Raw genomic sequence first — 24,860 nt, forward strand, 5'->3', positions numbered from 1 at the left:
AATTGTTTTGCTTAGTCTTATTCTGCAGTCACCTTTAAAGGAGTTTGTCTGCTTTAGGTGTATAAAAGAGACCTAGAAATTTTGTCCTGTGGTATGGTTATAACATTGTCTAAGTTATGTTAGCTCAGTAGTTCATTACTCAGAGTCTATTTCATAAAATATCCAGATTTAAAGGTACCTTGTAGTCTTTTCCATGAAAATTTTAGATTGGCCTGTGGTAGATTTTTTTTTGTTTGTTTTTGCTTTTTTTTGTTTTGCTTTTTCAGACAGAATCTTGCTCTGTCCACTGGACTAGAGTACAGTGGCATAGCTTACTGCAACCTCAAACTCCTGGGCTCAAGCAATTTCGTGTCTCAGCCTCCCAAGTAGCTGTATTACACGCTTGTGCCACCACACCCGGCTAATTTTTAAAATTTTTTGTAGAAACGAGTCTTGTATTTTGCTCAGGCTGGTCTCCAACTCCTGGTCCCCAACTACTAGTCTCAAGGCATCCTTCCTCCTAGTCCTGGCAAAGTGCTGGGATTACAGACATGAGCCACCCGGCTGGCCTAGACTGCCCTTTAAAGACAAATTAGCATATGTGCCCTCACAGCAAGCATCAGAGGGAAGCAGAAGCCACTCATTTGATAATAAAACATTTTTGGTGATCTTCATTCAACGTTGGTACCCCTTGCCCTTTGGCCTGAGGAATATCCTTTTATTTCTGAAGTGTTTCTTACTAATTGTCTTAACTTTTATTTATCTGAAAATATCTTTATTTCACCATAATTTTTGAAAGATTGGTTCACTGAATATAAAATTCTGGGTTGATGATTTTTTTTTTTTTAATTTCAGCACTTTAAAGATGTTGTTCTATTGTCTTGTAGCCTCTGTTTTTTTTTTTTTTTTTAAAGAGGTAATATTTGTCCTTGTTCTTCAATATGTATGGTCTTCTTTTCCTTTGGACACTTTAGATTTTCTCATTGTGTTTGGTTTTAAACAGTGTGACTATACAGTTAAGTCTGGTTTTCTTTGTATCTATCCTACCTGGGATTCTTGAGCTTTGATTTGTAAATTGGTGTTTTCATCACATTTGGGAAGTTTTGGCCATTACTTCTTCGAATATTTTTTTATGCTTCAGTCTCACTCTTCTGGGACACTGGTCACACTTGTTTTAGACCATTTGATGTTTTTCATATGTCCTTAAGGCTCTGCTCATTTTTCTTTATTTTTTCTTTCCATTCTTCAGATTGCATAATTCTTTTGATATCCTTTCAAGTTCAGTGATTTTTTTTTTTCCTGTCATCTTCAATCTGGGTGCTATTCAGCAACAAAATACGTTTATGTTACATGTCATTTCTACAACCCTGAGGTGGGTAGAGGCTTCTGAAAAGCTAACGGATTTATCAAAGTTATATAACTTGTTTGTGGCATTAGAATCTAACTCTAGATTCTTTGCAAACTTCAGACCATTTTCTTCTATAAACTTAATCTTCTAATAAGTTGCTATCCTTTTAAATGTTCATGCTGTTATGGGTGGGGGTGGGGGTGGGGTTAGGGGATGCTACTTAATTAACTTAAACATTGTAAAATTGCAGAAAATTGAAGTTCTACTCAATAAAATGGTTTTTAGTTGAAGAATTTAAGTATCCTAAAGTCAGTAATGCTTTGAACTAATCTTTTTAGATGACATTCCTCCAGCAGTGAAAGTATGTCTATGGTTATTCAACAGAAAAATTCAATTCTAACCACAGAAGTTTTAAAATGATGATTCATTGTCTTGGAAATTAACTCCTTGAGGTACATCCTCTTAAGAGTTGATGGATTTAACTTCATGAAAATTTCTTAAACCAGTTTTTTTTTGTCATCTTAGTTAAAATGACACTACTTAGTTGGAAAGAGGAATCAAAATATTGCCAAAGCCAGGATAATTATCCAGTGGCTTTATTAACATTTATCTAAAATTCTAAAGTTCTATTATAATCTTATAGAGAATCTTGATATGAAAAAGTTTTACTGGCATAAGAATGGCATTCTAAGTTGGAAGAACTGTGTTTATTTCTGTCCTTCAATTTAATTGGAAATTGAATTACTAAAGTTTAAAGATAACTATTTTGATTATAAATTCTGCTTTTATGCCTTCTAATTAAAAGTGAACCAAATTCTTGGAAATCTTGTAAAGCAACTGTTACTTAAAAACCAAAACAATTGGCCTGCATCTGTGCCTGGTTCAGTCCTATCTAGCACTTTGGGAGGCCAAAGAAGGGAGGGGTCGCCTGAGGCTAGAGAAGTTCAAGACCAGCAAGAGCAGTAGCATAGGGACATTTGGTTCTACCCTTGCCCCGTCCCACCCCCCCCCCCAAAAAAAAAAACAAAAAACAATTAGCTGGACTTGGTGGCATGGGTATGCTGGAGGCTGAGGCAGGAGGATAGCCTTGAGCCCAGGAGTTTGAGATTGTGCCATTGTATTCTAGCCTGGGCAACAGAGCAGAGATCTTGTCTCAGTTAAAACAAAACAAAACAGGAAAAAAAAAAAAACCCAAACAATTTAAGTGAATTGCTTTAAGGTTCATATTGTCTGGATATAGGAAAATTGATATTTGTTACCTTTGTCAATATCTGCCTTGATATAACAGCTCTCAAAATTTAAAGCTACAAAACACAGAATTTCAGATGGAAACCAGGAGTAGTAGTAGTCTCATCTTGGCATCACTTTTCTCACAATGGTCAATTCACTTTTTTTTACACATGATTTCAGGTCATTTCCAGCTTTGTTTCTGTGATTGGTGTGGATCTGGTTCTTCATTATAGAACCTTTTAGTGACCTGCTAACTGCTTTTTTTTTTTTTTAAACCACTCACTGTAAATGCATTATATTTAGTCAGATCAGGAGATGAAAGTGTTGATGACATGATGAAGATATTTAAAATTATTTTTTAAAGGCGATGTGTATAAGGATGGGTAAAAAACAGTCCTTGGTTGGTGATGCCCTGCTAAGGGCAACTTGGTAACTATCACTTTTTTTTTTTTTTTAGCCTGGTGGGAATTTGTTGTAGGTGTGGTTGGAAAACAGTAATTTATTATTGGAGACTTCAGTTAGGCCAATTCTATTGAAGATGTTAGAACAGCTGTAAACTGTGTGATTATACTGAGGAGATTCCATTAGAAAAAGAGTAAAAATTTGATGTCATGACATAAACTGTAAGTGTTTTTGTTTTTGTTGGGAATGGCTCTGAAGTTCGGATGACTTGGATTTAATTTCTGGACCCCATCTCTTAACTAGATGTGAGGCCTTGGGTTGAGTTACTTTCTCCCTGTGTCTCAGTTTTCTTGAACAAAATAGGGTTAATGTCAAACATCATAGGGCTGTAATGAGGATTAAATGGGAATAACAAATGGAATACATTTATCACAATATCTAACTCAAATGTTAAACCATTTGTCCACATAGTCTTTTTATTTAAAATATTAAAATTATATGACATTTTATATAATCAAAAGAATATGTTAATATTTGTGTGTTATGAAATATACTTTGAAGAATACTCTTGAACCTTTAAGGTTAGAACCTTTAAGATTGTTATGTATACCTACTCCCTGTGTGTTTCTTTCTGAACTCATCCTGCTTCTATCCCAGAAGTAACAGCTATCTTTGAGTTAATAATTCACTTCCTTTTAAAAACTTAAAAAAAATTACATATGTATGTGTTCCTCAACAATGTTTAGTTTTTCGTATTTTTTAGCTTTACAAAATCTAATGAATGTAATATGCTTGCTTTTTAATTTAATAATTGCTTGCAAGATTCAACCATGTTGTATATAGTTTATCTTTTACTATTGTATTTTTTTACTTGGCTTTATTAGAATTCATTTTTCAAATCGGTAATTGATAAATAGTAGAGTTTCATCTGGCTTTTGATGTATGAACAGTGTTGCAGTGAACATTTTTGTGTATGTCTCTTGTTGGGAAGAATACTTTTATTGCTCTGAAGTTTTAAACATAAGCTTGATTTTTAACTACTGATATAATTACTTTCTATGCGGTGGTACTTTAGAAAAAGTAGATTTTCTTATTGAAATGTTTTATTACATTGTTTTGTGTTTTATTAGCTAATGTATTTTTATTTCATACAATTTACTATTTATGACAGGATTAGCAATAAGCACTGTCATTTTCCTTAACTTTAAATAATTGATTTTAAAGAACAATCTGACCAGGTATGGTGGCTCATGCCTGTAATCCCCACACTTTGGGAGGCCAGATGTTTGAGACCAGCCTGGGCAATATAGCAACACTTTGTCTCTATAAAAAATAAAAAAAGAAATTAGCTGGATGTGGTGGCATGTGCCTGTAGTCCTAGCTACTCAGGAGGCTGGGGCAGGAGGATTATTTGAGCCTGAGAGTTGGAGATTGCAGCGAGCTATGATCATGTCACTGCGCTCCAGCAAAACCCTGTCTCCAAGAAAAAATTTATTAAAGTATAATTTACATACAATAAAATTTGCCAACTTTAAATTTATAATTTAATGAGTTTTTACAAATGTAACCATCATCACAATTATGATATAAAGCATTCCTACCACTCCCTAAAGTTTCTTTGTGCCCCTGTGTTTCAGTCTCCTCCACTGGTCCCTGGCAACCAGAAGAGACCTCCAACTGATCTGCTTTATGCCACTACAGTTTTGCCTTTTCTTAAATTTCATATAAATGGTATTCCCATTATGTGTATGTTATACCTTTTGTAATTGTTCTACCATTCTTGGATATTCTGTTCTTTTTCTGTCTTTTTTGTCTGTGTCTTTCAGTTTTAGAAGTTTGTATTGATACATGTTTAAGCTCACTGACCTTTTTCTTCCCTCAGCTGTGTCCAGTCTACTGATGAGCCCATCAAAGGCATTCTCCATTTCCATTAGTCTTTTTGATTTCTAACATTCCGTTTTGATTCTTTCTTAGAGTTTCCATCTCTCTGCTTACATTACTACTCAGCTGTTCTTGCATGTTGTCTGCTTTCCCTGTTAGAGCCTGTAACCTATTAATCAGTCAAAATTGCACTACTGGTTTTTAAATTTTTAAAAGAAATATTTTAAAAGAACCTGCTTCTTTAATGTTCACTAGCAAACTTTGGAGTTATCTTTGCATATCATCAAAACTTGTTATTAGTGCTCTTGATTTCTCATTTAAGAATATAGTTGATCATACAACTTGTATACAAATATTCATAGCAACAGTATTCATAATAGCAAAAAACCCCCCAATTTTAAATGTTCAGCTGATGAATGGATAAATAAAATGTGCTATAGCCATACAATGAAGTATTATTCAGAAATAAAAAGAAATTAAGCACAGGCTATATAAAGACTGCATATATCATGGTGGTCTCATAAGATTATGAAACTATATCTAAACATAGAAAAGGTACTGTAAAAATATACAAATACTTACCATTGTGTTACAGTTGTCTACAGTGTTCAGTATGGTAACAAACTGTATAGGTTTATAGCCTAGGAGCAATAGACTATACAATATTAGCCTAGGTGTGTAGTAGGCTGTATTATCTAAGTTTGTGTAAGTACACTCTGTGATGTTTGCATAACAAAGAGATGGCCTAATGAAGCATTTTCATTTCTCAGAATGTACTCCCATCCTTACTTAACATATGACTGTACTGATATATGCTACAGTGTGGATGAATTTGAAAACATTATGCTAACTGAAAGAAGCCAGTAACAGAGAATTAGATATTGTGTGATACCATTTATATTAAATGTCTTGAATAGGTAACTTCATAGAGATAAAAAGTAGGTTAGTGGTTGCCAAGGGCAAGGGGTGAGTGGGTGGGAGAGTGATGGTGTGGTGGTGTGTATGAGGTTGGGCAGGGTGGGAATGGGAGGATTGAGGGAGTAACAGCTAAAGGGTGCTGGATTTCTTTTTGGGATAATGAAAATGTTCTAAAATTGATTGTGGTGGTAACAGTTGTACAACTCTGAATGTACTAAAATCCAATTGTGTACTTAAATTATATCTCAGTAAAGCTAGTAAAGTATATAGCTGATATATTCAAGACTACTAAGGCTTCTATGATGTCATAAAGGAATTTCATGGAAAAATACTGTTATTTATAACATTGACCTTAAAAGATATGCTATCTCAAACCTAACACTTTAATTGCATTCACCTCAATTTAAAATTTTTTTAAATTTTATTTTCTGAGACAGGGTCTCCCTCTGTTTCCCAGACTGGAGTGTGGCAGTGCAGTCACGGCTCACTGCAACCTGCACCTCCCAGGCTTGAGCAGTCCTCCTGCCTCAGCCTCCCAAGAAGCTGGGATTACAGACGCGAGCCACTATGTCCGGCTAATTTTTTTTTTTTTGATACAGAGTCTCATTCTGTTGCCCGGACTAGAGTGCTGTGGGGGCAGCCTAGCTCACAGTAACCTCAAACTCGTGGGCTCAAGTAATCCTTCTGCCTCAGCCTCCTGAGAAGCTGGGCCTACAAGCATGCGCTACCATGCCCGGCTAATTTTTTCAATATATTTTTAGTTGTCCAGTTAATTTCTTTCTATTTTTAGTAGAGATGTGGTCTCACTCTTGCTCAGGCTGGTCTCGAACTCCTGAGCTCAAACAATCTGCCTGCCTCGGCTTCTCAGAATGCTAGGATTACAGGCGTGAGCCACCGTGCCTGGCCTGTCTGGCTAATTTTTAAGTTTTTTGTAGCAATGACATCTCTCTAAGTTGCCCAGCCTGGTCTCCAACTCCTGGCCTCAAGCAATCCTCCCATCTTGGCCTCCCAAAGAGCGAGGATTACAGGTGTGAGCCATATGCCCAGCCCACATTTACTTCAATTTTTAGAAAACCTTATTCAGTCTTTGTTATAGAAGTCAACCTGTAATTATAGGATTGGTGTAAATTCTAGGAGCATATCTTTGTCTCCTGTCAAAAAAGTTTACATCAAAAAGACTTTATTCTTTAAAAAAAGTTCATACACCAGCCCATCTCCACTTTCCAGTTTTTCCTTAAATATTTGTGAGATGCTGTTGGGCTATCTTGCACAGTACTTCCAGAAATTCAATTTTTGCTCTCAAGCTTATAACTACAATTAAAAAAAATTGCCTAAAAAAGCCATAAGTTTGGTGGATCTGCCATTTAGGACTAATTAAGTGCTGTGGTTACAAGTAGAAAAGCCACAATTATATTATTTGAGATGATCTGACTGCTTATTCCCTCACCTCTTTTTAATTTTTTTAGTTTTCAACTTTTAAAAGTATTATCTGTGGAAGGAAGACTGCTAACTAGTGATGTTATATTTAAAATGAGGCAGTAACTAGTTTTATGATAAGTAGGAGAATATTAATGCATTTGTAATTTTAAAAGCTTAAATATTTTTACTTTTGTTTTGGAATCTTTGTAGCCAAAAAGCTTAAATAATTGAATTTAATGTTGATTACAGCAATTTACTTCAAAAGGTAATTTTTTTTGAGCATTAGCCACATACTGTGCAGGGGATGTTTTCAAAAGAAAATTCCTATTGACAGTTATATTTTATTCAAATCAAAGACTGTCTTAGGCCATTTTCTATTGCTGTAACAGAATACTAGAGACTAGGTAATTTATAAAGGAAAGAGATTTATTAAGCTCACCATTCTGGGGGGTGAGAGGCTCTAGATCTTCCAGCTACATCTTGTAGGCCTCTGGCAAAGGCCTTGTGCTGTGTCAGAACATGGCAGAGAAGTGGAAGGGGAAGCAGGTGCGTGCAAAGTTACCAAACTTGAGAGGCAGCCTGGCTTTATAACAACCAGCTCTGGAGGTAACTAGTCCAATCCCTGTAAACAAGAATTCAAGGGAGTGAGAAAGACGTTAAAGCATTTTAACAACCTAATGACTTCTTAAAGGCACCACTTCCCAACACCACCACATTAGGAACCAACCTTCAACATCAGTTTTGGTGGGGATAAACCATATTGAAGCCATAGCAAAGACCAGAGGTTAAGGTGGTTAGCTTAAGGTGGTTTCGGAATATAGAGAAAACTGTTAAATTTGTAAGGCCTGTCTTTGACACGAACAGCAGACCACCCACACTATTGCAGTATATTAATCTAATCACTGTTTTTTGCTCTTGGTGAAAATGGATGGAGATAAGGCTTTGATAATTGTTCATAAAAAGGACAGTTTTATTGGACTTGGACAAAGATAGACACAAAAATCATCAGCTCAGTAATATTGCTTTGTAGTACTTAATTTTGTAACTTAATTAAGAAATATAATTGGCTTAAGTATCAGCTCAATGATCTAAAAAGTGAACTGCTGTACAAATAGTCCAGTTTATATCACTGTTGTAAATGGTCCTATCTCTCACTTGCCAGACTGTAGAGAATTACTTTCTTATGATTCTGTCTTTGTTTAATAAGAGAATGTTCTTATTTATTTACTTATTTTGTGGGAAAGGGAACAGTATTGAAGAAATAGGTTCTTGAATCTGTGTAATATTTAATGTATAAACCCTGCATTATTTAGAAGTTGCTATTGAAACCTCTCAACTTCTGACCTTGAATAGAATTTTCCTATGTATTAATATGACCATTCATGCTGTTGGTGGATTCAAAATTGCCTTTTCTGGGTTTTTGCTTTTTGAAAAATAGTATGTATTAGACATGAGTGCATGACAGCTGACATTTATCAAGGATAACAGGAGCCTTACTCATTTTCACATTTTAAAGCAACTTTGAAAGTTTTGCATGTGCACACATGCTCAACATATGTTCCTAAGCTTTAAATATATTTTCCATCATGTATTGCTTGTCATTAATACAAGACACTCAGTATAAATCTTTAGTGAGCTCCATGTATTAAACTTATACTAAATGAGTACCACAAGCGAAGATCAACAGTGTAGGAAATTTCATTTATTTCCATGGAATTTTACCTTTCATAGAATTTGTATGCTATTACAGGTAAAAATGTTAATGTATTACAGATAATACTCTCATTACATAATGTGTGATTTGGCCCTTTGTTCATTTCTTTATCATAAAATTTGACCCTAATGTAGACAACTGAATTATAGAAATTAATTTTTTTCTAAATCAACTACTGGTACATCGCTATTCTATTTGAAAATATATTTATAAGGCTATTTTACTGGAGGGTGATAAATAGAATTGGAATGGCATGATTTTTAGTCTTGGTTCTTAGCCTTTTAAAATTTTCTTTAAAATTATGATAATTTAAAAAGAATTTTAGAATAAAACTTCAAAGCTTATAATGTGTTGGCAAACTTGTTAATTAAAATAACATCTTTTGTGGTTGGTGTAGGTTTTAGATACTGGGACCATTCGATATATTGATATGCAGATCACATTGACTTGCTGCAAGGTAACAGGAGACATGCTTTGACTTCAGAAGATAAATTGGCTTTGCACAGCTGTAATCCTACTGTCTTTTCATTTTCAGACATGATTCAGTAGTTAAGGGCTTTGATTCCTAGGCCCTGGGAAGGAAGTCGATATTTAAATGTATGGGTACATGAGAGCTTTTACTTGGATTTTTGATAAGTCTATTTTGTAGTGTGAAGGTACCATGTAAATTGTTGATGTTTCATTACTTAAATAGCTCTCTCCCAGTTTCATTTGAAATATAAGAAGCCTGAGTTCCTTTCCATTTTCCTTTTGACAGTTGAAAAGGAAGCCATTTTATTAAGAATGATGAATAGTGAAAGGAACTTTCTTTAGGCTAGTTAAATTGCCAGTGTCCTTACATTAAAAAAAAAATTGTGACCCGGCGCAGTGGCTCGTGCCTGTAATCCTAGCACTGGGAAGCCAAGGTCAGAAGGATCGCTCCAGGTGTAAGGAGTTCGAGACCAGCCCGAGCAAGAGCGAGACCCCGTCTCTACTAAAAATAGAAGAAATTAGCGGGACAACTAAAAATACATAGAAAAAATTAGCCGGGCATGGTGGCGCATGCCTGTAGTCCCAGCTACTTGGGAGGCTGAGGCAGAAGGATTGCTTGAGCCCAGGAGTTTGAGGTTGCTGTGAGTGAGGCTGACACCATGGCACTCTAGCCTGGGTGACAGAGCGAGACTCTGTCTTAAAAAGAAAAAAAAAATTACAGAGGAATGAATTATGAACATGATTTTTCAGGGAAAAAAAATCATTTTTTCTTACATGTAACCCAAATTTCCTTCTTAATAAGAGTTCTGTTTCTATAGTTTTTTTTTTGGGGGGGGGCGGGGAGAAAATCTCATTCTGTTGCCTGGGCTAGAGTGCCATGGCGTCAGCCTAGCTTACAGCAACCTCCAGCTCCTGGTCTCAGGTGATCCTCCTGCCTCAGCCTCCTGAATAGCTGGGACTACAGGTGCATACCACCATACCTGGCTAATTTTTCTATTTTTAGTAGAGATGGGGTCTCACTCTTGCTCAGGCTGGTCTCAAACTCCCTACCTCAAGCGATCCGCCTGCCTCAGCCTCCCAGAGTGCTAATATTACAGGCGTGAGCACCCTTATGAGTATTACGATGCTGATAAGCATTGAATTTCTTTAATGTTGATATTGCAATATCACAAAGCAAGGAAATCATGTTATCTTTTGCAGAAACAAGATAATATTGCAATTCTCAATCTTCATTAAAAAATCTGTTTTGTTCCTTCAGCGTTCTCTTGGTCTTCTTTGACGTGATGGGCTGTTAAGCAGACAGAATTAAAAAATGCTGTGAAGCTGTGTAACTGTTCACAAATTCCACTTCAAAGAGAAACACAGTGCACCATTGTCAAAAGCTGATAACAGACTGGTGTACTCGACCCCCATAAACTCTCACCAACCAGCCTCGTGTTAGTGGTGCCAGTCAGGCGGGGGAAGTTAGAGCTAAATCATGAGTGTAGTAGCTGTCAATTTAGCTCTTATGGCTTACTAATGTTCTAATTGTGCTGATCAATCTGGAAGGATTATTTTGTTGAAACTTATTTTCTTCTTTGGTTTTTTAAAATACATTCATTTTAAAAATAACAGTATCAAAGATGAACAAAAATGTATTAATAAAAATTATTTGTTCTGTAAAATTTGGATTCAGTCAAAGGGCCACACTTAAGGACCTAGAAAGCCACTTGGCCTTAAGGCCCCAGGTTCCCCACCCCTGGTTTAGCCTAAAGCTGCCTCGTTACATATTTTAAATTTGGCCTTAACATTTCTCCATACATAGTGAACTGCAACCTAAATGGATATGTAAACAGACTGTAACTTCCTCTTGTACCAATCACGGAGTTTCAGCCATTCAAAGTTGGGGAGCTGTTGAGACTGTGGTTCAAATAAGGCAAAGGCTGAGCTGTAACCAATCCAGCTGTTTCTGTAAGTCACTTCCATTTTCTGTTTGTAAATCTTCTCCATCCGCCTGGCAGTGCATAGTTGCTCTGAACCTGTTCTGGTGGTGGTGGGGTGCCAGATTTAGGAATTGTTCTTTGCTCAATTAAACTCTGTTAAATTTGTCTAAAGTTTTTCCTTTAATAATATCAGTAACTCTGGCTATTGATGATAGTCTTTTTTTTTTTTTAACCTTCTTTTCAGGAATTTTTTGTTTGGTTTCTACCTATGAGGTTTTTTTTGTTTTGTCTTTACCTATGAACCTTGCTGTGGTTCTTTTATCTTGTGCATGATTTGATTTCCTGACTGCCTTTGCTTTTTTCTTGTCCTGGGGGAGCTCAGTGGGTTCATGGAGTTATAAATTTATTGCTTTATGTTTGCTCTGTGTCTTGTTCCATAAATATATTTGTCAGACAAGTTGGAACTTGACTGTGTCTTTTGAAATTGATAAATATGTATTTCATCACTATGATATTTGGAGCAAGGAGGTAAGATGTTGGTTGACGGCAATATTTCCCATTGTCATCAGGAAGCCCCCATGTTCTTTTGACCTCACAACTTGGCATGTTTATCTAGGTCTGCAGATAATATTAATAGATACTAAAATATTAAGTGAGTTTGTAGAGTATCTTGGAGAAGCCAGACCAGTTTCAAACTCTCAACTCTAACCTTAATGTAGTACGGTTGTTCTCAAAATGTGGTTCATGGATCTCTGGTAGTCCCTGAGAACTGTTTAGGGGGTCCACAGGGTTAAGACTATTTTCATAGTATTAATAATACTAATATATTGTTTGTCATTTTCATCCTGTTGATGATAGCACTGCTGGTGCAGAAGCAGTGGTGCATAAAACTGCTGGCACCTTACCATGAATTAGGGCTGTGACACCACACTGTATTAGTAGCCATGGCATTCTTCACTGCCAGAGTTAAAGAAAAAACCATCAGCCAGGCATGGTGGCTCATGCCTGTAATCCCAACTCTTTGGGAGGCCAAGGTGGGAGGAATACTTGAGGCTAGGAGTTCAAGACCAACCTGGGCCACATAGTGAGACCTGTTTCTTCAAAAATTAAAAATATTAGTCTCCTACTTGGGAGGCTGAGGCAGGAGGATCACACATGAAGCCCAGAAATTCAAGGCTGCAGTGAGCTAGGATTGCACCATTGCACTCCAGCCTGGGTGACAGAACAAGACCCTGGCTCTTGGGGGGCGGGGGCTGGGGCAGGGCGGGGGGAGTAAGGAATCCTGAGACCAAAAACCTTGAGAACCACTGATCGTAGTGGATTTGGTTGGAATTGGAATTCTAGAAGCATTTGATTTAAACCTTTCATCTTGTTGTATTGGTGTCTAGTAACACATCCTATCCCTGCTACAAGTCCCACTTAAAACATGAAGGAGGCCTGAGCTGGCCAGTGGAGTTTGGCCAATTTCAAGGGCATTTAGTTGTTGTTAACCTGAATCTGTCTCTTTTGGTTAAAAAGAACCAGATTTACTGCAGAGATTTAGGATTTTGAACAACTGTATAACATTGTGTGCTGTGTTTGGTACACAGTTGTTTCTGCTTTTGAATCACAGATCAGCCATTAATTTTCAATAAAGACTTTTTAAAGCACATAATACAACTTGTGATTATATACTTACTTGTTTATTGATCCCTGACTTTGGGTCATTAGCTCCTTGAAGGCAAAAAACCTTGTCTGTTTGGATCAGTAGTTCATCCCAAGCACATAGTAGCATGGGGAATGCTATTTCCTTTGCCTGTATTGACAATACCCAATATGTTGAAGAGGGACCACTCTAAGACACTTGCTGAACTGGGTTTTGATTTTAACCCGTTTAGGTATGTGAATGATTTTACAGAAGTTCATAATTAAATTTTTTGCCTCAAATATTCTGTAACAATAATGAGTTGCCCCCAGCTTCATTTACAAGACATGCACAGGCATGTTTTGTGAAGTACAGAAAAAAGCTCTTTAAAGTTATGAATCATTAAACTGACCTTTGAACTGCAACAAAGAAAAAGCCACCAAGCTATGTTGTATTTTAAATTACTTGACTGATACAGTTTTCATCCTGTTTTCAGTATTTTTATTTTTACTTGCTGCAGATTTCTTCCATGAAGCAATCCTGACCCTAGTGGTATAGATTTTTGACTCCATATAATCTAGTAGCTATTTTTTGGAGGGGAATGGAAAAGTGGTCGTTGTTGAATTTCAGTTCTGATACCTTTTAACCTTTCTACTAGTGCTACCTCACCCTCCAAAAGGCACATGATGTCGAGAACTTTCTTACTTTCTTTTTGAACTTTTTGAAATAAATGCTTTCATTCATTATTTGTGTTATTGTCATCCCAAGATTGATAATGACTTTAGAGATTTATTTGAAAAGATAATTTGTTATCAGACATGTAGCTTCTATGGATATGGGAACATTTAAAAAAATGATTCTTTTGAGTTTAAGGTTATTTAAACAGGGGGTGGAAATATACTTGTTGAACAGTGAGAAGCTGTGAGGCCAGGAAAAAAAAAAGACAATGGAAACAGCAAGGATAGCCACAGACTCATCAGTAGTAAAGATGATGACTGATTCAGGAAGTCTTATGAGTCAGACTTGCCATATTGTGTTAGAGTTAGATCATCTGTTCCAGCTTCTTTGCCTTGTAGAGAAGGAAATCTCCCTCTCTTCCACCTTCAGTACCCCTTTTTTGAAAAATTAACTCGAAGTGTTTTATCAGTCTTACATTTCTACATTGTTAACTTTTGTAATGTCAGTGTCACAGGTTAACAAACTCATTTATAATGTCTTCATATTTTTGATGTTGGTAGACAGAGCTAACTTCAGTACTGTAGGGGGAGGTGTATTGTTAACTTCGTTTTTTACTTTATAGGTACTCTGTTTAGGAATATCTGTCTTGCTTTTGATCATGGTTACCATTCCCTCTTCATTGTTTGCTTAATGGTGCTTTTATGTCCCAACCTTGCAGCTCTCAGCTCTTTGGTTTCAGAGGTGGCTTAGGATGTCAACTCTTAACTTTTAACATTTTTCTTCCTCAATATTGTCTTTTGTTTTGTGAGGCAGATAGAAAAGATGGATTAGGAGAGAATGGGGCACATGCTATGATCATCTCTCTTTTACATCTTTATTGCATATTAATTTATATCAGATTTCATTTCTGCTCTATGTTCATACCCCCCCATCCTTTCCACAGCTTGTTTTCATCGAGCTCTTTCCCACTTACCTCAAGGTGGGTAAAATCTTTAACTTTTGTTTCTTCCTCTTTCTTTCTCTGCTGCTTATATTTTCATTATATGCCAAAGGGATAGCCTTAGGCATAAATAATACTTTTGATGTAGCGATGTCTATCAAAGAAAAACTACAAATCTAGAGGTAAAAAGAGATCATTAAAAAAAAAAAAAGCCTGCAAGGTACTTGGATGTCCTCTTCAGAATCTTCTAAAAGGTGCCTGTTTTGATTATTCCTTAATTACACCTTTTTCTTAAGAACGCAGATATTTAAGATGACATTTTTGATTTATTCCATTTTCATGGTGTATCTTAACTACTAAATACCACTTACCACACTATTTCAATGGGAAAATGTTTTGAATTCCAGTCAGCTATCTGTAAGTTGATAATAGCCTGACTTGTGGTTAATTTGTTATTTGTCTGAATCTTTTTAATTGGTTGCCATATGGGATATTTGTAGCTATTTGTTTTTCAAATGAGAGCAAACTTAGTGTTGCTGAACATACATCTTTGTTCATGGTTTTTTGTATCTTGGACGGATCACCATTATTCCCTGTGCCATTTGCTTGCTGTGTATTGCTTTTTATCCTCACAATAAAGATGAATATGTAAGGTGTGATTATCCCTAGTTTTTACAAGTGGTAAGCTTTCCACTTGTGACTAAAGTTTTCCTTTTAGTGAAGTGATGAAATTGAGATTCTGCTCTGAAGTTTGATCCCAACAAAGCCCCATTGTCTTTTTATTATATCATAGTATATCAGCTGAAGGATTCAAACCCTTGAGTTTTATTTTGTAGGTAGGTTGAAGCCACTATATTTTTGAAATGGGAATATCTAAGTGAAAAATGACATGTCAGAAAGAAGCAAAAAGTTCTATGAGGTATTTAATTCCCACCCCCCCCATATTTTAGGAAGATATGGACTTGGTCAAAGGACAGCTGATGGGAAGGCAATGGAGAACTGGAGTTGGAAAAAGGAACAAAGGAATGGTGGTGGTGGTAATAGTAGTAAAAAAGAGGAGTTAGTAATAAAATAGTTGCATACAAGTTTATATAATGGTTTAGACCTTACAGGGTAGAAAGTAAATACAGAAAAATGAACAGAAGTATGGCTGGGTGCGGTGGCTCATGCCTGTAATCCCAGCACTGTGGGAGGCCAAGATGGGAGGATCACTTGAGCTCAGGAGTTCAAGACCAGCCTGAGCAAGAGTGAGACCGTGTCTCTACTAAAAATAGAAAAATTAGCCAGGCATAGTGGTGCATAATTGTAGTCCCAGCTACTCGGGAGGCCGAGGCAGGAGGGTGGCTTGAGCCCAGAAGTTTGAGGTTCCAGTGAGCAGTGAGGACGCCATTGCTCTCTAGCCCAGGTTGACAAGAGTGAGACTGTCTCAAAAAACAAACAAAACAAACAACACATATAAAACAGAAGTAGTGTAGTAGGTAAAATAGTATAATAAAAGTATGAAAAGTGCATTTGGATAAAGAAGGGAAAACTTTCTCTAATTGAGAGAGTTGGGGATGGCTTTACCAGAGGTGACAGTTGAGCTTGATCTTGAATAGAAGGAATATTCTAGATAGAAGAGGGATGTAGGAGAGATTTAAAAAGAAATTAATGACTTACAGTTAAAAACAAAACAAGAAATGTTTCAGTAATCATCTTTTATCAAAAACTCCTTTAGTATTACAGGTTATTTTTGTGGTTGCTGATGGTGGCGATAGTGATGATGAATAAATACTACTGAAAATATCTTTAAAATGAAGCCAAATTCAAGCTTATGAAGCTTAGTTAGGTCTGTTTTTGTATAAGAGATAGATTCAGTTTATTAAATTGTAGCAGTCAGTGTAACCTTTAAAACAAGAGTTACCCAGCTAGTTAATATGCTGTCAGGAGAGGGTAATTTGATTTAGATGGAAGTGGCTTGCTTAACTCCCTCTGCACAGTGTTTATCTGTGAACTTAACTATATTGCTTGTGTAGAGGTTGAGAAGTCTCTTGGCAACAAGCTTCCAGTTGCAACTAACACCTGCGTTGGCTAATCGGTATGTCCAGTTCTGGTACTAGAGCCTCTGGGGAGTTTGTGTTTGAATTCAGCTTTATCAGGTTTAAACTGGAGCATAAATGTGAAGGAGCTTTGGAGTTAGACTGTTAAGAATGAAAAGACAAGACATACAAAGGTGGAAGAGAGAAACCTTGTACATAAAATAATTTATATTCAGATGCTTTTTCGTTGAATTTATATATTAAAAATAGGATGTTTTACTTTATTGTTCCTTGTTAGCCTCTTTCCCAGTATACTGGCATTATAAACTAAAAATAGAGAAAATTACCAGGACCTGAAGTTATACTATTTTCTTGCGTATGTCACCACCAAGGTAGTTTATTGCAGATCCCAAGTATATGCTCTCTCTGATTTTACAAACTGTAGGCTCGTGGGTTCCTATTGGTTGTGTTCTGTGATACTTCATACAGTTCCTTCATTTTAACACTTAACAAAATATAATTGTTTTTATGGTTTTCTCTTCTGTGCTTGCCTGAGAGTTCTAGTAGTTTTTGGTGGCAGTCATCTCTAATTTCCTGGGCCTAAAATGATTCTGGGTGTGCAAGTGTTTGAGTTTGGTTTACACTTTATCCTATTAAACATAACAGATTATCATCGACAGAACAAAAGGATATTGCCAGCTTGTTTTTGTTTAAAGTATTCCCTCTCTCTTCCCTCTCCTACTTGTCTGCTCACTGCTCTTACCCTCCTTACCAGGGTTGAAAGGAAACAAAAGTAGGAGACATTCACTGAAAGAGTCATCCACTTGATGAGGAGGCTTTTATAATGACTCCATGTTTATGGACTTACCTCTTCTCCTGCCTCCCCCCCCCCCCCCCAAACACATGCAAGTTACATTTCTCTTTGGTTCTTTCCTCCATGGTACCAGTTGTCTTGGAGCTGTATTTATTTTATTAATAAGAGTATGGGCAACAGATTGGGAAAAAAACTTTAGTACTTTGGAAAAAAAATCTGGTAGGATTAAGCCCTTAGATTAGTGGTATCTATCTACTAAATTGTCTGAGTAGGAGTGTCAATTTGGAGCTTGAGTTTTGGGTAGAGCTTTTATGTATGAATGTCTCATAAATTCTTCCCAAGAACATTTTTTTTCCCTAATTGGCTTGAACAGTCTCTCTGCTTTTGCATAGTGCTTGAAGCAATTTTCAATAAATCAATTCAAATCCACAGCTGTTGTTTGAAAAAATTTCCTTAATTTACTGTTATTCTCAAGAGACATGCCAGAACTCTTCCTAATTAGCATATTTAATCATACCTTATGTAAGGCAAACAAGACTGACAGATAAACTGAATTACTGCTGGAATAGTCAAAAGTTCTTGGTCCCAGCATTTAATCACAGCAAACCAAAGAATAAAATACTTGACAGACCATTTTAGAGTATAGTTTATACTTTTCTGATCTCAGATTTTCTTCTTACTATGTGAACCACTGACTGTTCATCTTCAGTGGAAATAAGGGTCATGGATAATGTTAGACCACCAAGAGGGAAGATTATTTAATGACTTGGAGAGTAGTGGTCAGGGTAAGAGACTTGAGGGGAATAGCAGCACTAGTACCTGCTGAGCTTGAGCAACTCCTTGCCTCTGCCCCTAATACTGTATGCCCCTAAACTGTGGATGTCACAACTTCCCAGTGTTCTTACTGATAAGCTGAGACATTTTCTGGCTAAGTGGTTGGAGATAGTGTGTCTCAGTGATATAAGTGGTTTATTTTGGTGGTGGGGGAATAAAATTCCCAAGAAACAGTTGATACATATTTTGTTGGTTAAAGAGTCCCCCAAAATATTATAGTCCCAGCTCTGCCACCCAGAATCTGTGTGTGATCTAGAGGAAAGTTATTTAGCCATTTCTGTATCTGTAAGATGGGAATAACAATATATATCTTGGAGGGTCATTGTAATTACCTAGTATATGTGAAATGCCCAGTCCTGTACTACCACAAACTTACCTCCTTTCTTTCTCCCTTATTAATTTAGGAAAAGTGGCTAGGCGTGGTGGCTCACACCTGTAATTCCAGCACTTTGGGAGGCTGAGGTGGGCAGATTGTTTGAGGCCAGGAGTTTGAGACCAGCCTGAGCAACATAGCAAGACTCTGTCTTTACAAAAAAATTAAAATAGCTGGTTGTAGTGATGCTCACCTGTAGTCCCAGCTACTCAAGAGGCTGAGTCAGGAGGATTGCTTGAGCCTAGGAGTTGGAGGTTGCAGTGAGCTGTGATTGGGCCACTGTACTCTAGCCTGGATGATAGAGCAAGACCCTGTCTGGGGGGAAAAAAATAGGAAAATAAAATATTTTAGATGGTCTCTAGGTCAACTGGAGATTTAGATTTACTAAGATTTACTTTAGATTTACTGGGTAACCCGTCTCCTCCTGTTTCGACATGGCATGGCTTTTCTTAGGTCCCCCAAAATAGCTTCTTGCTTGCCTAATGAACACTGGTATTGTTGATTGATATCTTTTCCTTTTGGACAGGGAGTACTTCCTGTATCCTTGTCCATTTGGCTAGTTTGCTGTATATAATCAAGCTTTCACCCTCTGCATTGACCCCAAATAACGAAAAGGAAAGTGGGTTAATGCTGCTAAGCTGCATACCAAAATTTTCATGCTTTTTGAGCTAAGAAGTACAAGTCTTTGCCTCTTTTGGCCTCAATTAGTAAGTTATTCCATAAATGTTCATTTTCTAGGAATTTATTATATTCTGTGGATGTCTGAGCTTCAGTATGTTCCATAGCTTGATTGTTATGTATAGAAGGGCCTATAGTATTTACATGAAACATTCTGTGCAATTGCTTTAAGATTCTTGCTCATTTTAAATCTTATGTGTATGCTTCTCACTTTTCCAAATAATATAGAAATGGATAGCATTAGATTTTGATAGCATTGAAAGGTATTCTATAAATTGCTGCTACTTTATATTTGAGGTAATTGCATAGAATATCTTGTTTAAACATAATCTTAAAGTGTATAATGTCATATTAATACATTTAAGTAGTATAGCATAGAATTCTTTTCAGTGGAAACATTTTAGATAAGGAAAATTGTAAAAATGGCTCACAGTTCTGGGTGGTGGAATTTGCACTGAAAGATTGAATTGGTTTTAGCCTTTGAATTCTGATTCATTGAAAAGTTCTCCACTCTAGTCCTTTTCTGTATTGTTGTGACAGGGGCTTGAAAAGGCTTCTGTGATTGGATTGTATATCTACCTGGGAGTGTGTTAGAGGCACATTTCCAGTTTAACAGTAAATTAGGTGCCATCTTTTCATTGGAAATTTTAAAATAATTATGCAGGCATCTCATTGGATTTATGACATGATTTCAGGAGCACAAATTATTTGGGGGGAAATATATATTGAGGTCCTGTTTTTTTTTCTTATTCAATTATAGGTGATAATCTTTAATTGTAGGGAGTCAGAATTTAGAAGGACCTCAGTTTTAATAGACTGTTCATATATATAATCAAACATACTGTGAGACTCTTGTGCTATATTATTTCCCCTTCGAGCTTGCATTTTACCAATCCTATGTCTTCTAAACTAGATGAGTTGTAATTTAGATGTAAATATTTAACTTATGTAGTCCGTTACTGATCTGCGTTTCTTAACCTTCAGAACTTCATGGTCCTGTTACATGCTGTGTTCCCCTCTCTCACCTTCATTCTTCACTGCTGACTGAAAATGGTCTCGATTTAGTATGTCTATGCTAGGCATTTACCTTTTATACCTTAAAAGGAGTAATCTTACAAACTAGATAATATATATCTTTCCAGTGAGAAGGAGGCAACAGGCCTGGCAGATGAAACAAATGCTGTTTGCAGTTTTTTATGTTTATAACCGAGGTGAATACTAAACAGAAGTATTTGTCATAGTCATTTGTGCTCAGGAATTATATTAGTTATTGTATGTATTAAAATTATTTTTTGGGTCAGAAATTGCAGTCTTGTACAGTTGTATGGTAAACATACTAAGGTTTGGTCATGTCTAAGAACTAGAAATCTGTCAAACCTATTCTAAAAAAAATGAAATAGAAATATTTTATATCTTAAATAATTATACTTTAATGTTTGGGTAAACCCCAAAACCATGGTTTTAAGTTATGACTTTGCATTAGTTCATTTTGGGGTAATTAGGTAGGACTCTGTAAAGTTTGGTAGCAAGGAGATTGTGCAGGCTTATGTGTACATTGTAACTTGTTCTGCCAGATCAAGAGAAAAAGCCACATGTGTCAGGGCATAGGTAGACATATTTAAGTTTCTCTATATGCACACAAATATTGACTTCACACAAATGATGTGTATGCATTTCTGGTTTAGACTGATAGTTGTGCTTATTGATTTCTTCCATATTGAGAGATTGTCATGGTTTAGATTTTCTATTGATACAATTTATGCTGCCAAAATACATTATGGTAACATTCTGTATCAACTGTAGAAGTGAAAATTTAAAAAGCGTAAAGTAATAGGATTGCATTGAATGATTATGTAGATCAGATTGAAGGAAATTCTAAAACATGATTTAGTGGCTTGAACGTTCCTTTTACTTATTCAATATTTATTCACCACCTATTACCTATTATGCGCTAGGCACTGTAAACTGTACTGAGGATTCAGCTTATATTTAACATCAAAATAAGGATATGATATTGAGAATATAGACTGAATTGTGTCTTTCAAATAAAAGAAATGCTATTGCTCACCAAATAGTCTTTTCCACTCAGTTTTGCCCTACTCTCCCTATCCCTTTTTTTTTTTTTTTGGAGACAGAGTCTCACTCTGTCACCCTGGCCAGACCTCCAACTCCTGGGCTCAAATGATCCTCCTGCCTTCCTGCCTCAGCCTCCCCAGTAGCTGGGACTACAGATGTGTGCCACAACACCCAGCTAATTTTTCAATTTTTAGCACAGATGGGGTCTTACTCTTGCTCAGGCTGGTCTGGAACTCCTGAGCTCAAGTAATCCTCCTGCCTTGGTCTCCCAGAGTGCTAGGATTACAGGTCTGAGCCACTGTGCCCCACCCCTACACTCTTCTCTATCCTTCCTCCCCTTCCTCTCTTCTCTGGTTTACTCACTCATAATGTACATAATTCTCCCCAACTGTCCGAGCATCATTTGCATATATAATGGTCCCTTAGCCCTAGATCCTAAGAATGTTGATAGTCACTTAAATAATCATAGTTGTACATCAACTCTAGTAAATTTAACATTAAAAACACACTTTTATTGTCCATATTCAAACTTTATAAATTGATCCAATAATACCTTTTATGTCATTTTTCTAAAGAGATAAGGTCTTGCTGTGTTGTCTAGGCTTGTGTTGAACTCCTGGGCTCAAGTGATCCTCTCACCTCAGCCTCTGGAGAAGTTGGGATTACAGACATGAGCCACTTCACCTTCTTTCCTCCAGTACAGGATTCAGTCTAGGATCAAATACTGCATTTAATTGTTATTTCTATTTAGGTTCCTTTAAAATCTGGATTATTTATACAGACTTCATTGTCTTTTATGATGTTGACTTACAGTACTCCTGAGATTGTGTGATCTGAGTATGTTTTAAAATCATAATGTTGAGCCACTATTAATCAAGGTTATTTTAAGTCCCTTTCGCTCCTTCATTTAAAATTATGTCATGGGGAAAAAGTCACAGCAAATCTTTAAATCATCTCAGATTTTCATCCTTTGCATTTTACTACCAAAATTATAGAATGAATTTTGTTGATATTTACTTCATACCTAGTAGATCTGTAAAGACAATGTTGTAATCTAGAATTCCTGATTTATGATCATGTGATTTTGATTTTTTTTTTAAAAGGCTGTATTTTAAGTTTGATCAGCATTTTGAGTGACTTTTTCATTTGTCGTATTTTGTCTTCCTTTCTGGTGGTATTGTGCCACCTAGTGGAAATTTATGTCCTTCTGTGTATGTCTAATGGAATTTAAATTTAGCTGGAATGTGAGATGGATTTTAACATATAAAAAATTGTTTAAAATGTTCAAACTTTGTTGGTTGACATGGAATTATTTAGAACAGTGATTATCTTGTTCCTATACAAAAGTTTAGTACAGATAAAATTCTTACTAAATGAGGGCTTAGTAGATGTCTTCAATATGAGCCACTGAGTATTAAAATCTATTCCTTTCTCAACAAGAAATACTCTACAGTTATCTTCTTCATCATCAATTAAACTTTGACCAAAGCAAATTATTTTTCCATCAGTCAATATTAAAATAATTTTTGCTGTGTGGATCACTGTCAAAATGTCCCTGCCTACTACCCTGGAAGTTTCCATATTTTTACATCTACTTTCTAAGCAGAATGTAGTGGGGTTTTATAATGTCATTTATATAAATAACAGAAGAAAAACACATTGGATGATAAATATTAATGAAATGGTTTAAAAGAAAAAAGTGCTACCATAAAAATAGCCTGAATAATTTAGACTTTTCTTTTTTTCTTTCTCCATTTGAAGACTTTTTTTTTTTACAGACTGAGTCTCCCTTTGTCGCCCAGGCCAGAGCACAGTGGTGTGATCATAGCTCACTGCAGCCTTGAACTCCTAGGCTCAAGTGATCCTCCTGCCTCAGCCTCCTGAGTAGCTGGGACTACAGGCGTGCTTCACTGGGCCGGGCCATTTGAAAACTTCTTAACAAATTACAAGACAAGCTTTTATTTATGCTTTACTTGGGTGTGAATAAAATTTAGGATTTTATCAATATCAGAGGCTCGGCAGTCTCTCTTTCTCTTTATAAAATATGGAGAAGATGCCTTATTCTTTGTGAGATATTCAATATGCATATTTGTAGTAGTAGTTGAGAAACCTTTGTCTTGGTGTTGGACATTCTGCATAATTAAATTAGAATATGAAATCTGAGATTGTTTTCAGTATACTCATTTATGATAAAGGGTATTGAGAATTATCTAACGGTTTAGAGAAAATAGTTCTGAATTACAATATGCAGTCAACACAGCACCTTCATAGAGTCGTGGATATTTTGTAATGTGTTTATCTTACTCCATATTATTATTTCCTAGTTGCTGATGTATATTCAAGATGAGTGGGTTAGGAGAAAATTCCTTGGATCCACTGGCCACTGATTCACGAAAACGCAAATTGCCATGTGATACTCCAGGACAAGGGTAGGTGACTTATTTCCAGATGCTTTACCACAATCATGCCCTGACCAGCCGAGCTCCTCCTCCCCAATTTGTTTAAGAATGACATTTCAACTTCTTGTTATTTATATTCTCTGGTTAGATTTTTTTGTAGTTTTGCTTTGTGATAAGGGTGAGATGGACACTCTTATGTAATAGCTTTTTTTAAATTGCTGATTGAGATAGAAGGTAGAATATTAAGTTTGCGGTACTGTGAGAAGAATTTCTGAATGGAAGGGGTAGGAGGTAGGAATAGATCACCAAGGTTATTACAAGTAAGAATCTTTTATATCCTTTAAGAATCTAAGTTGATATTTTTGGCATTTGTAAGCTTTCATCATTCTTTTCCTGAATGAAATTAGAAGTTTAAAAATCAGAAACAAAATAGTGTAATCTATACAGTGCTACTCTGAATCTTTTTAAGTATTTGCCAAGGTCAGTGTTATTTGCATTTTAATGTAGTAATTGAAAAATAAACAACCTAAAATTAATAAAATTTCATCAATAATAAGTAGTCACCACTGTTTTGTTATTATTTGTTAGCTTTTTTATTATCTCTATAAGGTAAAGATTATTTATCCCTATTTTCCAGGTGAAGGAACTGAGGCCAACTCTGCCCAAGGCCACCTGGCTAACAAAAAGATGGAATTGAATTTAGGTCTATGTTAATTTCTATGTTGTGTACTACTTCTTCAAGGCAATGTTTTGAAAACTGTTTCTATTGGATGAGTTTAATTTGTTTACAGATAAAGTAATGGTGTTATATAGGGCTGATTCTGCTAACAGCTCTTTTGTGATAGTTATGTCATGGCTTTCCCTCCCCTCCCTCCCCCCACCCTTTAGTCTTACCTGCAGTGGTGAGAAGTGGAGACGGGAGCAGGAGAGTAAATACATTGAAGAATTGGCTGAACTGATATCTGCTAATCTTAGTGATATCGACAATTTCAATGTCAAACCAGATAAATGTGCGATTTTAAAGGAAACAGTAAGACAGATACGTCAAATAAAAGAGCAAGGTAATATGAAGTAAGGAAAACACTCATGTCTTTTAGAACAGCGGTCCCCAACCTTTTTGACACCAGGGACCGCTTTTATGT

The 24,860-nt window shown here is 36.1% G+C and overlaps 1 protein-coding gene across 17 annotated transcripts in view; it reads left to right on the top strand.

The window, feature by feature from the left end:
- The window catches only part of NCOA3 (nuclear receptor coactivator 3), a 125,755-nt gene that overhangs the window by 67,806 nt on the left and 33,089 nt on the right, over positions 1-24,860 (top strand). For 9 of the 17 annotated variants that reach the window (XM_045528507.1, XM_045528508.1, XM_045528516.1 and 6 more), the window contains exons 1-2: positions 23,665-23,748; positions 24,356-24,779. In XM_045528507.1, coding sequence (XP_045384463.1) covers positions 24,518-24,779 — 262 coding nt within the window. In that variant the 5' untranslated portion in view covers positions 23,665-23,748; positions 24,356-24,517. Of the gene's footprint in view, positions 1-23,643; positions 23,749-24,355; positions 24,780-24,860 lie in introns of those variants that run through there. The other 8 variants (XM_045528510.1, XM_045528514.1, XM_045528523.1 and 5 more) reach the window with 3 other exon arrangements.

Source organism: Lemur catta, chromosome 17, assembly GCF_020740605.2.
Source record: "Lemur catta isolate mLemCat1 chromosome 17, mLemCat1.pri, whole genome shotgun sequence".
NCBI lineage: Eukaryota > Metazoa > Chordata > Mammalia > Primates > Lemuridae > Lemur > Lemur catta.